This window comes from Solea senegalensis, linkage group LG17 (assembly GCF_019176455.1).
Source record: "Solea senegalensis isolate Sse05_10M linkage group LG17, IFAPA_SoseM_1, whole genome shotgun sequence".
NCBI classification, from domain to species: domain Eukaryota; kingdom Metazoa; phylum Chordata; class Actinopteri; order Pleuronectiformes; family Soleidae; genus Solea; species Solea senegalensis.
Genome location: NC_058037.1, coordinates 15,675,994 through 15,690,813, shown reverse-complemented (window position 1 = coordinate 15,690,813; position 14,820 = coordinate 15,675,994). Strand labels below are relative to the sequence as shown.

General features: G+C 38.0%; 1 protein-coding gene across 2 annotated transcripts; it reads right to left on the bottom strand.

The window, feature by feature from the left end:
• Nucleotides 1-355: 355 nt before the first annotated feature.
• clu (clusterin) lies at nucleotides 356-8,981 on the bottom strand. 2 transcript variants are annotated; one of them, XM_044049928.1, is made up of 10 exons: nucleotides 8,907-8,981; nucleotides 4,282-4,440; nucleotides 3,388-3,536; nucleotides 3,099-3,269; nucleotides 2,823-2,993; nucleotides 2,415-2,622; nucleotides 1,804-1,944; nucleotides 1,488-1,714; nucleotides 1,180-1,379; nucleotides 356-972 (listed from the first exon to the last, which is right to left on the bottom strand). In XM_044049928.1, the coding sequence occupies exons 2-10, from the start codon at nucleotides 4,394-4,396 to the stop codon at nucleotides 960-962; spliced, it is 1,395 nt and encodes a 464-aa protein (XP_043905863.1). In that variant the 5' UTR covers nucleotides 4,397-4,440; nucleotides 8,907-8,981; the 3' UTR covers nucleotides 356-959. The 2 variants fall into 2 exon arrangements, with proteins under 2 accessions (XP_043905863.1, XP_043905864.1); XM_044049929.1 differs by lacking the exon at nucleotides 8,907-8,981 and adding an exon at nucleotides 4,825-5,001.
• Nucleotides 8,982-14,820: the final 5,839 nt, after the last annotated feature.

The following is a 14,820-nucleotide window of genomic DNA, read 5'->3' as shown; positions in this document are numbered from 1 at the left end:
CTGCAGAATCAACTAGCAGCTGTGTGATTTTTACACAAAAATAAAGACGGCACAATATTTTAAACACGGCTCTCCTCAATGACTTTGTTTACATGGGTTCAGGATGGAAACTTTGACCTAAAAATCCAACATTTCCAACAATAACATGTATTATTTGGGGGTTTTGAGTGAATCATCTGCATAAACACTGATTTTATGTCAGAACATTCATTCTCAACAATTTTTTATGACATACTATGTAATGCAATATTACCTTTTTTAGTAGTAGGTGTATAATTCTAAGAGTTTACTTATTTTAACATGCATTGTACAACAGAGGCCATTCAGGAAAAACGACAGCAAAGAGTAGTTTGAGCAGGTTTTATGAAATGTCTTTATTGCTTAATTGCTATGCAGCTTTACAGAGGGGGTTAAAAGCCATCCTGAATTATCAACTTGTATTTTAACTCTCAAATACAAAGATTTAACGTTGCTCATCAGTGATTTTAACTCCAGCAACCACTTGAACCAACTCAGATGGTGATCAGAGATCTGTCGAGAAGTGCATCGGGTCATTAAAGTCACTGAATTATCTTTTTTATAGCAACAATAATACATTGAGCTGTACAGACAATTATAGTTGAATCTACATTAGAAAGGCTGATGAATTTTCTTTTTTTTTTTTCATTTATCACAATCTTGCGTGACTCATTTAAGTGCCGCGGCCTGTCTTGGCAAAGACCAGCTCGCATATGATGTAGTGTAAGGCCTTACGATAGAGGTACAAGTAATCTACTAAATATCTTTTCTTACAGCAGGACAAAGAGCTCTGACAGAAAAAATACAAACATCTGAGGTTAAACTGTGTCGTTTGCAGAAAGCAGGACTTTAGAGAGGATCAGTGGGTCGGCTTCGTCTGTGTGTGTTTTCATCGTCAGGGGTTTCTGGTGTGCTTGCCTTGACGAATCCACACTGTGAAGTTATTTGACCACGCTGCAAGAAACAGAAAGAAAAAACTCTAAAACATAAAACTATTTTCCTGTGATTAAAATCAGCTTTGGTTCAGCTGATTAACTTAAATTAGCATATACACAGTGTCAGTTTCTTAAATTTACCATATAAATATGATGAAATAGTCTTAATCTCAGAAGGGTTAGGGTTATATTAAACCCATATTAAATTTTAATGTCTGACACTCACACGGCCGTTTCCTTGTAGCGGTCCAGGGCTTCCTGTGCCACCACCTCGGAGAACTTGGGGTCGCTCCAGGGAATGTCGCCCGGCACCGTGATGTTCATAACGGGCGAATCAAAGAGCTTCACGGACACGTCGGTTTCTTCAGGCTCCTCCTCCATCGCCTTCTCCTCGCCGGGTTTGTGCTCGGAGTCCTTGCAGGTCACCTGCAGCACATGGAGGAAGGTTTGAAGTTCTAAATCACTTCTCTCTGGCCATCACAGGTAAAATTTACAGTGTTGAGATTTGACTGGAACAAAAACAACTCTGCGTACCGTCAGCACATGGAAGATGCTGTCGTCGCTGTCAGTGCTGTTGGCCAGAGATGACACCCAGCCGAACTGCTTGTTGAACAGGTCCAGGATGGAGGACGTGTTGAACATCTGCTCCTCAAACTTCTTCAGGAGGCCGTTGTACTGCTGAGTGAAACGCTCGGCCAAGGCCAGCGCGTCCTCCAGCTCTTCCTTCAGTGGGCCCTCCAGAGGCTTCTTCCCAGAGCAGTCTGTCAACATCATCATCATGACATCATCATCATAGAGGTCATGTGAGTGAATATTTGCTGGTGGGGATGGAGGCGGAGAAGTTTCTCACCAACATGTTGAATGTCTCTGCACTTCTGACACTCGTCGCGGAACTTGAGGCAGCCGGCGGAGTTGCGGCGGATCTCTCTGCACGTCATCCTGCCGTTGCCAAAGGGTTTGGTGATCACCACGTCCTCGTTCATGTTGCTGTCTGAAAAAAACAAAAAAAAACAAATACACAATTTTCATCCACTTAGTGCTACTTGAAGGTTTATTATTAATTGTAAACTCAACAGACTGTTGCAATTCGGTATTTATTCCAGTTGGAATTTCTGAGTTTCAACTCTCTACAGGACACCCCGAGTGTAAAACGTCACCCTAGGGGGCATGGGGGATGCCGGTCCCTGTTACAGGAAAAGAACTTGCCAAGGGGTGACGTGATCAAAGACCACGCCCCAAATGTGGGGCGGTCCTTAGGAATAAGTGTTTGGCTTTATTCAGTGTTCTGGGTCATTCTCCATCTTGACCGCTCATGTGCTGATTGATCTCTTTTGTCAACTGGCAGAAGTCTCTATTTCATTCTTCACCAGCAACAGAGAATCTTTTTAATAACACTTCTCTGCAGTTTCAACCAGAACACCACCAGATTGCACTGTTTGCACACTGTAGTGGACGACGTACCCTCGTCAGGAATAAGGTCAGTGTCCATCATGGAATCCATTGATCCGAAGAAATTCCGGCCCATTCCCATCATGGGGGCGAACAAACTCTGGAAGCCGTGAAATGGGTTCTGGAAAACGGAGCGGATGCTTCTGCGGTGGCGAATGTACGATCCAAAGAACCTGGGAATGTAGAAGACTGGAGGGTTGTAGTGGACGTGGTCGGCAACCTGTGAGACACACGAAGACCACAGGGACAGAGCTAATGATCCATATCTCACCTTGATATTTAAAGTTTGATTCATTCTTAATAGACAAAATAAAATTCGAAAAGAAAAGAAAACAAATTCTGAATTCTCAATCAGAATAGTTTTATGCAATAGTTAACAGCACTAGAGTTGAATCTGTGCAATCACCAGGTAACCAGTACCTTCATGCTGTCTGAAAATATGCTGTCCACACCGTCAGCCATCACCGTGTATTTGTCCTCCAGGTTCTTAAACTCTCTGTTCTGTCTCCGTCCCTCCTGCTCCAACACGTCTATCTTCTCACCGTTGATCCAGATGGAGATCGGAGACGTTCTGTTCAGCACGTCCTCCAGCTGCAGGTCAACACAGTGACTTTCATTTCAATCCCCTTTTTTTTAACATTTAATTTTAAAGATTTATAGGTGATATTTATACTAATTTGTATTATTGTGTGTCACCTGTCGTCCCACCAGTCCTGACCCAGTGCTGCATGTCCTGGAGTAATATTTGACACAGGTGTTCTTCAGACAGGGCTTGCACTCCTCCCACAGGGTCTTCATGGTCTCATTACAAACCTCCTCCTCCTGTTCCAGCTTGGTCTCCATCTCCTGAGCCGTACGCAGCGCCTCCTGGTGTCAAGAAAGAGTTAAGACATTAGTTATCATCGCTGTCTGTTAATATAGTGGAAAAAAAAATCAATATTCATCAGCTAAAATTAAAATTCTTAAAATTAATTCAATCACATACTTCTTTCTGATGCTTGGTTTTATCCAGTGTGTCCAGGAACCTCTGATGGTCCTCAGTGGATTTCTCCATCACACTCTTCATCTCCTGCACACCGTTTATGGCGTTTTCAATCTGTTTATTCAGATATTTCCCTCCCTGAAGAGAGATCTCTGCAAAGAAAAAAACTAATATAAATATACACGTTCACAGCATCTGAAGCCTTCAGTTGTGGTGCCATGATTAGTCAAATGTGGTCCCTTTCTTATTGCAAAAATAGTATAATTATAAGCGAAACGTTTAAAAACATACTTTATTAATTTACTTTACTTTTAATTTTAAGTTCTGCTCTCACAGCTACATAATATGCAAAAATACATGTAATGTTTCCAACACCAGGTTAAAGAAACAATAGCTAGTCTCAATAATAATGATAATAGAATAAGATGTAATTTTTCTGCATTAATTCTCAACATTTCAACTAATACTGATAAAATTTTCATTTTACTTATATGTGTATTGTTTGATATTTAATGCTCTCAATTTGTTGTACGGTGCGACCAAAGACAATTTTCCTGCTTCAGCAGCACGATAAAGTGCAATAATCCTCTGCTGCTTAGTTTTTTCACAAATGTTGTACTGAATATGTTTGTATATTTCCTATTTTTTTTTTAATTATACTTTATTTTCTTTCTTTGCTTCTATATTATGCTATTCTATCCCAATTTTGTACTTTATTTACCAGTTTGAGATCTGATATAATCTAATAATCCATAATCTTACACTGAGTCAACCTTTTATGTTAAATTTTATATTTAAAAAAAAAAAACAACAAACATTATATATTTTTTAAATTGTTTTCACTTTTCTTTTTAATTTAAAGCGACTATTTTTCGCTCTGTTGCAGTGAAAACATACGTATCAGATCGTCCTTGGATGGAGGGACGACACCGCTGACTGAGACCAGAAGCAGAGCAACCACGGCCAGAGGCTTCAGCCCCTTCTTCTTCATCATCATCATCATCATTAACATCCTATCGGTCACTGACTAGGGCAGCAAGTAGTGATGCGAAAAACCTGTGGGGACAAAAAAGAAAACAACAAATTCAGGCCTCCTGTAATGTATCTTTGTCTCCACTAGAGGGCGACATACGCTGTGAGGACACCAGGCAGGCAGACTGAGAGAGAGCTACGCAGTAAGAAAATGGGCACTTGCTTTCTCAGCACTGTGTTGTGTTACACTGCAGAATATAAAAATAACTGCGCAGTCGATACTAAAGTCACACCTGGTAAATTACAAGGACATTCAAAATGAGAAGAGAATTGCAGGACTTTTATTTGTTTTACCCATAATTCCTCTCATATGTGATGTTCAAAATGAGGATTTGTTCAGTCTTATGTTCTTATCAGGGCAGTTTAGACCCCAGTTGAATTTGACATGGATTTTAAATGTAAACTCACAAATCACACTTTGCCTCCGTAGGATTTGCATTCTGCACACGTAGCGGCGTCTTGGTCTTTAAACCCTCGGTTCAGGTAAGAAACAACTTCCAAAGACACTCTTTTAAACGGTACAACAAGTAAAGTTTAGCAACATCTATTCGTTAAATTACATGTTGTAGCTATGTAGCATCCAAACTACTACTACTATTGGGCTACTGTGAAAACTGGTGCTCCAAAATGGCCGCCTCAAACAGACTACTTCCTTTCAAAACAATTAACGCCAATTTGGAGGATTTTTGATATAATAATATTACACTTTTTAGTTGTCATTATGAAATTAATAAATGTTAGGGGTTAGTGTTTAGGGTTTCTTATTTCATTTTATGGCAGGTGGCAACTACAACTGTCATTAAACAATAGCAGAAACAGGAAGTAGCTACACTTAGCGCATGCTTGAACAAATTGCGTTTCCTGTACATTTCTGATAGCAACAGCTGACACAGCCCCCGATGTAAATGATTGTACACTTAAAGAAACTTTAGTATAATTATTTTTTATCTTCAATCCCTGTCAAATTTAGATTATTTAACCTAAATTTAATAGACTGGAAAAAAATGGAAGAAACTTCAAAGAGTGGTACAGTAGTGATGGTGTGTACGAGGCAGATTAACCAGAAAACATATTTCACACAATTATGGCGACAAAAATAACCTGAAAAAGCATTAGCGTACAATTATAGCAGCAGTATTAGTCAACTGTGTAAAACAATCATAATAGTGGTGCTAATTACAGTTGTTAACAGCCATTTATTCATATTTCTTTCAATCATAGGGTTAGTCTTACATTCTTCCTATTACTTACTCACTTTGTATTGTTGCACTTTTTACTTGTTTTTATTTGATTTGGGTTCTTACTCAATTTTAAATGCATGCATTTGAAATTTTGGTTATTGTTAAATGTGCTTTATAGATAAACTGTCTTTTTCCTTCCTCTAAATCATCAAACAGACAAAATGACCCTCTCCCGTTTCTTTTCCTCCTCCTCCCACTCCTCCTTCTCATATTTCTCCTCAGACACAAGCAGATTGAAAGTCATCAGACGGATGGACTGACACTCTCCTCCTCCTCCTCACACAGAAGGTGAACGTGAAGGTCATCAAACACTCGTCTCTTTCCTCATGTAGGACAAATCTCTCTCTCTCTGTGAATCTAATCTCTCGGCAGATAAAACATAATCCTCCTCCTCCTCCTTTTGCCTTTAAGCACTCTTCAGCTTCATGCCTCAGTCCAATCTGCATTCATCATTCAACTACAGCCATGACATCATTTAAACTGAGCTCGAAGATTTGACCTTGAAACACTGTATTTTAATGGAAAAACACAGTTTTCAAACTATGTATTGCTATTTCTTATAAGGAGGCACAATATTGGACTTTTTTGTCGATATCCAATATGCCGATGCATCAGTGCTCGGGCCAATAACCGTTAACCGATATTGTTTTACTGTATATATGCACTTTTTCCAAATGCACAAGTCATTCATTCTCTTCTGTAGTCAAATTTAAAAAATATTTAGCATTTTCTTCTTTGTAAATAAATAAAGATAAACAAAACAGTACCTGTAGAGGGCACCATGAGTCATATGGAGGAATCTTGTTGTGTTTGCAGTTATGTGATATCTGATATGAAAGCCAATATTGGTTGATGCTGATATGGATATCTCATGCCAATAATATCATGTATTCCTAATTTCTTATGTTAATTAGGGTCCAAGCATACAAGGTACGGAGGACCCTATGTAAATTGAAGGCGTTATCATTATTATTGTTATTTTTCACGTTTCTGAGGGCTTTTCCATGCCCCAAAACTCGAAAAAATTGGATATAGCAGCGGAAAACAACTGCACTGCCCCCAAGAATAATTTTGGCTTGAGCAGCAGGTTTATCGTACATGCAGGATTTTGGATTCAGCTTTCCCTTTTTGGGGATTTTGTACCAATTGTATTTGAACAAATTTGCCCTAGAGCTTTAGTGCGATCATCTTCAATTTATATTTGAGTGTGCATTATGTTGAGCTCTTTTTTTATTGCACTAGTTTTCAGGAGATCCAATAAAGGCCTTCTATTCTATTCTATCCTGCTACTTGGATTTGTATGCACATTGTGTTCTGAGGAGTCTCTTGTTATCTCACCACATTGCAGATAAAAATCTAAAAATGTCCCCAACTGTTTCAAAACCCAGCAGGACTGAACGCCCACCTGGGAGCTCAAAGCACAGCCTACTTTCTTCTAGTTGTTACATCAGCTCATGATTTCAAGTGAGTTTAGCACAGGAAGAAAAAAAACTGCAGCCGCTCACATAACAAGCTCATTACACGACGCGTGACAATAAACCTGAGGGCTTAACGAGACGTGCCAGTGAGGTGGAAAGGTTGGTAAACAGGGACTGATGGTGTCAAAAAACAGACACATTTTTAATGTGAAATGAGGGAAAGACAGGGAAAAACAAAGTCAGGGAGAGACAAACAGATCAACAGACAGGGAGGGGGAGGGAAAATATGAAAACAGGAGGAGATGACGAGGGAGGAGAAATCATTTTCTAATGCGAGGTTGAGCTGTGTGATTTGTTGAACAGCAGCTGCGGAGATCCTGGTTACACAAGTGAAAGAATGCACACTGTCCCGCAGTCGTTCACTCCAGATGTTGCCTGCAGTGAGACCTTCCAGAAAGTTCATGCTCACAACTCAGTGAAGTCAAACACAGAGCTGAGTCCAACATCCAGTATGTATATCCAATGTCCAGTATAGATTAAAGAAAAAAATCTTTTTTTTGTTTCTTAGTGAGCAACAACTACGTTATTTTACATACAACAATACTAGAACAGCCTGCTCCTGTGTTGTTTTTATTGTATTTAAAGCTGACAGAATTAGTCAGCATATATACATTTGTTGGTCATCAGAAAACAGGTTTAATAAATTGATCTATTTTTTAAAAATCAATATTGAATCTCAAACATGAAAATTTGGTCTGTTGCTACAAAAAAATACTGATTTATTCTGGTTATCTGCAAAACTATATGCATTTTATTATTCTTTTATACAGTATATTTATAATTATACTGCTCATATATGCTTAACATGTTTACTATACACATATAAAATTACTATTAATTGAGTGTCACTTAACATGAACATTGATATTTTTGAGGTATTTTAATGCATTTTAATTATTATACCTAATTTCATATAGTTTTATATGTATATTTATAACTCTAAACTAAACATTTTTGAACACACAATACTGCTCTATGAGTCCTTGAAATGTCCTCTATGAGGACAAAAAAGGTTTTAATTGAATCTAATAATCTGAAATTGTAAATTGTTTTATTTTTGTAGCTGTACTATAGATTATACTTCTAATTCTTCTAATTATTCCACTAAATATTCTGCAGTTTCCGTCTTCTTATTCTTCGAAGGAGGCAAAAAACAATATGCAAACATGTTTTGTCCCTGTGGATAATCTGCCTGATCCATGCCCCATTTACATCAAATGGGACACTGGAACATGTGACCTCATTTTCAAATGTTTGGGGACTTTTATGTTTGCCATAAAGTCTCTCTGCAGCATTTATAATTCCCCTCTTCAACAATCATCGTCATATTTAGATTCTTCTGTTGCAGTAAAAAACCTGCTAGAAAAGGTTATTACAGTGTCATGATGTCATCTGAAGTAATCCAGTTGTTTAGATCCAAAGATGGAGGTCACACCCATGAGTAAGCAACACAATCATCAGCACCTAGAGCAGCAGCCAGCCATGAAGTCATCATTATTTATGACTGAGGAAAAAAAACAACTGCAGGGACTGACATTAAAAAAACTAAATAACAACACATATTAAGAAGCCAAAAGGTCAGCGTTAGACTTGTTTATGTGCATGAAAATGCACATGATGTTGTTATTTGTTAGAATAAAGCTGCCATTAACTGCACACAAGGAGATAATTTTCCTCTGAGCGTCACAAAAATTATGAAAAAGCCCCCTTCTCCTCCTCATCCTTCCTGACTCCCTCACTCCCTCACCCACTCACTCATTCACTCACTCACCTCTGTTTGTTTCCTGAGACTCCAGACTGTCTGAAGCTGCCTCACACTCTCTCTGCTGCTCATATTTATACCAGAGGATAACGGGGGACGGTGCAGCAGACATGTGATTCACTGACCAAGCCTCTCGCTACTGTCTCAGCTGCTGTCAAACAGAAGTAACGTCCTGTTTGACCCTTCAAAATAAAACCATCATCAGGCACGAGGTGTTCTAAAATTTAGACATAAGCCAGTTTCTTAACTTGTATTTTTAATGTAACAGTGGATGGCATTGTTGCGTCACAGCAAGAAGGTCACTGGTTTGGATCCCGGTTGGACTTGTCCAGGGTGTAACCGGCATTTTCACTCTTGATGTCAGCCGTGATTAACTCAGCCCCTTGTGACCCTCATGTGGAGGATAAAGCAGTAAACGATAAATGTTTTGTAACTGTAAGCAAATTTTGCTTGGCTAAAATTCTTAAAATGAGGTCGTAAATCTAATTAAAACCAGAAAAAAATGGTAAAAATTGAAAAGAATGCTGTCATATAACTAATATTTACTTATAATGAGTGTTCCTTTTTTTGATTAAGCTGACAATTCAGTGATAGTGAATTCTATTTTAGAATTTAACCCAGCAATACTGGTAGAATTGGAGATTAGGTACCTATCCTATGGGACTATATCTCAGTCCTTCAGACCTGTCCTGGGATTCAAACCAGCAACCTTTCAGATACAAGTCCTTTTCACTTAGACTGACCATAAGCTAAAGATTAATATTTCATATATATATGTAGACATAAAATGAGCTAAGAATAATGCCCATATTCTACAAAACATTACATTACATTTAGCAGACGCTTTTATCCAAAGCGACTTACAAAAGTGCATTTAAACATTTGGGTACAAATAAGAGCTAGAAGTAAGTAAGAGCTTCAAGTAGAACAAACTATGAAGTGCAGAACAAACTATGAAGGGAAGGCAAACTAAATATGTAATGTGTAAATATGTCTTACATTATACACAGAAGCATTCTTATTTCAGCAATAATTGGATTTGGTTAATGACAAAACTATATAATATCCATTCTAAAGGTGTTATATACATTGTCCTTACAAATACACTCATAAAATAAGGGAAATAAATTGTTCCTCAGTTGGGATTCCATGCAAACATCTTGTTTAAGTATGTTACTGGAAAAGTAAAAAATGTTTCTCGTGATTATTTTTCTCTTTTTGTTTTTTAAAGAAAACATGATGAGAACAGGTAGCATTATCACTTTCCCTGTTTTTAACACTTTAATTTTGACTCTTTAATGTCTTGTATTCTGTTGCAGGTGCCACTAATGAGACAATCAGTGTTAATGATTTCACCTGCCACGACTCTTCAGTCTGGGGAGTTTTTTTCCACTGTGGACATTTTCACAGGTGTCACTGATCATGTTAACAACAGGAGGTGAGTTTTGATTTATCCTCTCATGACATGAATTGTTTGTCAAAAGCAACTCATTTTAATACTTTATATTGGGCTGATATTGCTTGAATAATGAATGTGAGGACATGCACTTCATTTGCTGGTAGTTGCATGTTTGATAAATTACAAGAATTGCCCTGCTTGTTTGTGATTTAAGCCTATTTTAGGCATAGTATTGGCATATTTGTAATATAAAGGATTGCTTCCCTGCCACTATACACTATGATGACTGTGCAGTATACAGTTTATCCCTGACTTTTACTGGTAACTCAGTTTTGCAAATATTGAGCTCTTATTCTGAAATCAGAATCCCTTTTCCTGTGTGTGACTTGACGTTTCTGAGTCTGACGACTTTTCCAGAAGTTTTGTAATGAATTGGCAGCAGTTCTCAGAGCTGCTGAGCAGAAGACAAACATTTGATTCATCCTGACTATGACTCAACATTTAACAACTTCACTTTCACAATGTGTTTATCTGCATTTAAAAGAGATTATTCAAAAGAGATTTCACAGAAGACCCACTGAAGATTATAGAATATTAGCCAAGAACAACAACAATGTCTCCCTGTTCTTCCAAAACATTGCAGAAGTGATATAAAATTTTAAATCACCACAAACAGACTTCAATCAGCTCAAAAAGATGTAGAATCACCACATAAACATATAAAACCATGACAAACATATTTCAATCGCCACAAAGAAATAAAAAAAATCACCACAAAAGCCTATAAAATCACAGAAAAAATAATTTAATCACCACAAAAAAACGTAGAATCAACTATAAAAGCATCACAAAGAGATGTAGAATTGCCACAAAAACATAGACAATCACAAAAACACATTATTTCCATGTCATTTAATCACTTCATATATTTTTAAATCACATATAGCCACACCATTTGTTAGGGATTATTACAGGTTGTCACAACATGTTTTAATGCTTTTTAATCCAGTTTAACTTTTTGTGCATTAGGGATCTTGTGAGTGGTTTTTCTGAAACTGGGATGCATGAATGCACTGCAGCCATCGTTAATCATTACACCTGTGCTTTTCCTGCCTAGTTGCTTGTATAGTTAATAGTGCAGGATGGTTAGTGTGAACACGAAGATGAAACAATTAGATATAATATACTTTTATTAACTTAAAAAATGTGGAATTACATGAGTCAATCACATACATGACAAGTCAGATACAGACTCTTAGTGAGTGTTATTGAGGTGTCACTGAAAATCACTTAGTTTAATGACTACAATTCATGGAAGTCAGTCAGGTTGTATAGCGCTACAGGCTGTTTTGTTTCAAAAAAACAACTCTTCCCGTCAGTGTGAGTGAGGAGGCTTATGGGAATTTAAAGCAGCAGCCACGCACACACACACACACACAAACCTTTTTTTTATATCTTCCTTTTTATATCTTCCAATTCATTATAGACATAATGAATTGCCTAGCCCCTTACTCTAACTTTAAGCCTAACCATACCGCTTAACCTAACCCTTAAAAGAGGTCTTAACCCTGAAAAGCCCTTTAAAGTTGTGGGATCAAACAGAAATGTCCCCACAAAGATATAAATGACTTCAGAGGACATTGCATTGACTTACATTTATTTCCTGGAGATTTTCTCTCATCTTAATTTATTTAATAATATCTAATACTAAATTTACAACATGTCTTTTTACATTATGGAGACTTGCTTTTTTTGTCCCCATAAAGATCAGATTTAGGTCCCCACAACATGAGTAATACCTGACACACACACACACACACACACACGCACACACGTGAGGGTTGAGTCAATGAGTCATGTTCTCAAGTTCTTAAAGTGCTTAAAAAACATCTGGTAAAAACGACTAATCCAAGAAACATCATATCAATGAATAGTTTGTTGGATGATGTTTTTTGTCTCATCACCTCATTCATGTGCAGTGTAAAGGCCAAATGTGACACTAGGGGGCAGGAACTCCCTTATTATTGCCTCTCAATCTTCATCATCATCACCACAGTGGAATAATATGTAGAGTTTCACCAGTTGATGGAGGTCAAAATTGTTGAATGTGACAATACATCAATAGAATGAGGATAACTATGTTTTAATAGTGAAATAAAACTATTTATTTTCCCTTCTGAGCCGGGATCCAATCTTATTCAATTGATAATATTTAATATTATGTACAACAGTCAAATTAAGGAAACTATTAACTCAATTTAACCCACTGATCTTGCCTGGTATGAATAATGACCAGTTGAGTCAGCAGAAAGGAAAAATCTGCTCAGTAGTACAACTTTCTCTTGTTTGTTCTTCTCAAATCCACCCTTGAAGGTCCACTGTTTAGCATTTTTAATGGTTTATTGGCAGAAATAGAATATACTACCCATAAATACATTTGTATACGTGTATATTTGAATAAAAACAAAAATAATTAGGTTTTTGTGGCCTAGGCCTTAGAATCAGCCTTTTACATGAACTTCCTTTTTTTCAAAGCCGTAAAAAATTACTGTGCAAATGGGAAAGAACAAACTCCGAAGGCCTTAATGCGCTTGAAACCATGACGTGCCTCTAATTCCGACACACTGGACCAATATGATACTATGAAATATAATAGTAGTCCTTTAAAGGCAATGGGGAAAACATGTGTGAGTGTGAAGCCACTCTCGTTTCCAACATTTCATCTGGGAACAAGAGCAGTCGATCGTCAACCGGTGGCACTAACTTTCAACATGTCACAGAATAAGACAGAGCTCTGGACGTCCTGTTCCTCTGGCTCCTGAAGCACAACACGATCACCATCATCAGCAGCCGTCGATGCTCAACAACCTGTGGCTGATAAACATGTTAAGGTTTCTGGTATCAATTTAAAGGAAAATAGTGGGGATTTTTTCAGTGGTCATGTGTGTGTGAGAGAGTACGATGACCGTGCCTGACACAAAGCGATTATGACACTTCACATTGTAATCCGCCAAGGAACTACTTAACTACCCCGCCAAGGAATTACTTAAAAGGATCACAATCTTTACAAACTGTACCATCAGACAGAGCTGTGATGACTTTTAGTGCTGGGAACACGCAGGAAGAAGAATGCGTAGAAGAGATTAGAAGTAAACATGAAAATGAGGTATGTTGTTGTTGTGATGCAGTGAAACCATAACACAACTGTCTGGCACCAGTGAAACGTCCTGATAAGAGCAGAGCAGAGCAGTAATCACAGTCAGGAATGAACGGTCCTGCAGGGTTTTAGTTGTGGGGTCTGGAAGGTGTTTTTCTTAAATGGTTGACCCACTTTGTGCCTGAACACTGCAAATACTGTTGTCACTGTGGCTGTCATGGTAATGAAATAATACGAATGAACTACTGTAGAATCCAGTGTGTAGTGGTTATTGCATAATGGCCTAGGGTACACATGGGCAACATAAGGCCCTGGGTTCAGATCCGGCCCGCAAACCAGTCTTATCCGGCCCGCAATGTTACCTCAAGTTCATGTGACAGATGAATGTTGTGACATGGAGCGAAGATGAAAAACAAAAAAGTTGCCTCAGTAATGTTGTGTTTTTAAACAAGAGTTGAAATTAAAGTTGGTTGTCGGTTCAAAGCCTGAAGAGACAAAGATTTGTGGGACACTACACAAAGTTACACTGCAATTACAGAACCAGCCATTAACAGCATTTAAGTAGTGAAACACAGCCAGACTTTTATTTTGAAATAGTCACAGGAAAAGGAAATGTATCATTAATCATATCAGACCTTCATCTACAGAATGTATCACTTTTCAAGATGATAATGTTGGATTGAGCTCAGTGGTAGGGCGAGTTGCCTTTCAACTGGAAGGTTGAGGGTTCAATTCCTGGCTCTGCTAGTCTGTGTCCTTGAGCAAGACACTTAACAACATGATGCAGCATGTGAATGGGTGAAAACTGTAGTGTAAAGCAGCTCATCACTAGAAATGCTCTATATAAATACAGACCATAATACCAACTCTTCTTCTAATTTTATTTGGAAGTAACAAGTAACAAAGACAGTTGGAGGAAATGTAGTGGAGTAAAAGTTGTACAAAATAACAAAGTAAAGTACAGACACGTGATTTTTTGTACTTAGCACTGCTGTTACCTCGCCACAACTGCAAAGCGTAACTGATTCAATGAACATGTTCCGTTGACGTTGGCCAAAATATTTGACCCCACTCACTGTGTAAAATATAGCCTCTCTATAGCCTCTTTTTTTGTCTTATAGATTCCTACACTGCCACAGATATTCAAGGTGTTCACTCTATGCAGTTTTTAAACATTTGTTAGCAATTAAAATCTTGACTTTTAACCAAACACAGGGACCTCACCTCCCTCCACTTCTCTCTCTTCTCTCCTGTTTTCATCCTGTCCCTTTTCCAGTCCCTCCCTCATTTTTCCCAGTTTCTTTGTTCCCCTCCCATCTCTCTCCTCTCTTTTCCTCTCTGCTCTGACACTCTTTCTCCTCCTCCTT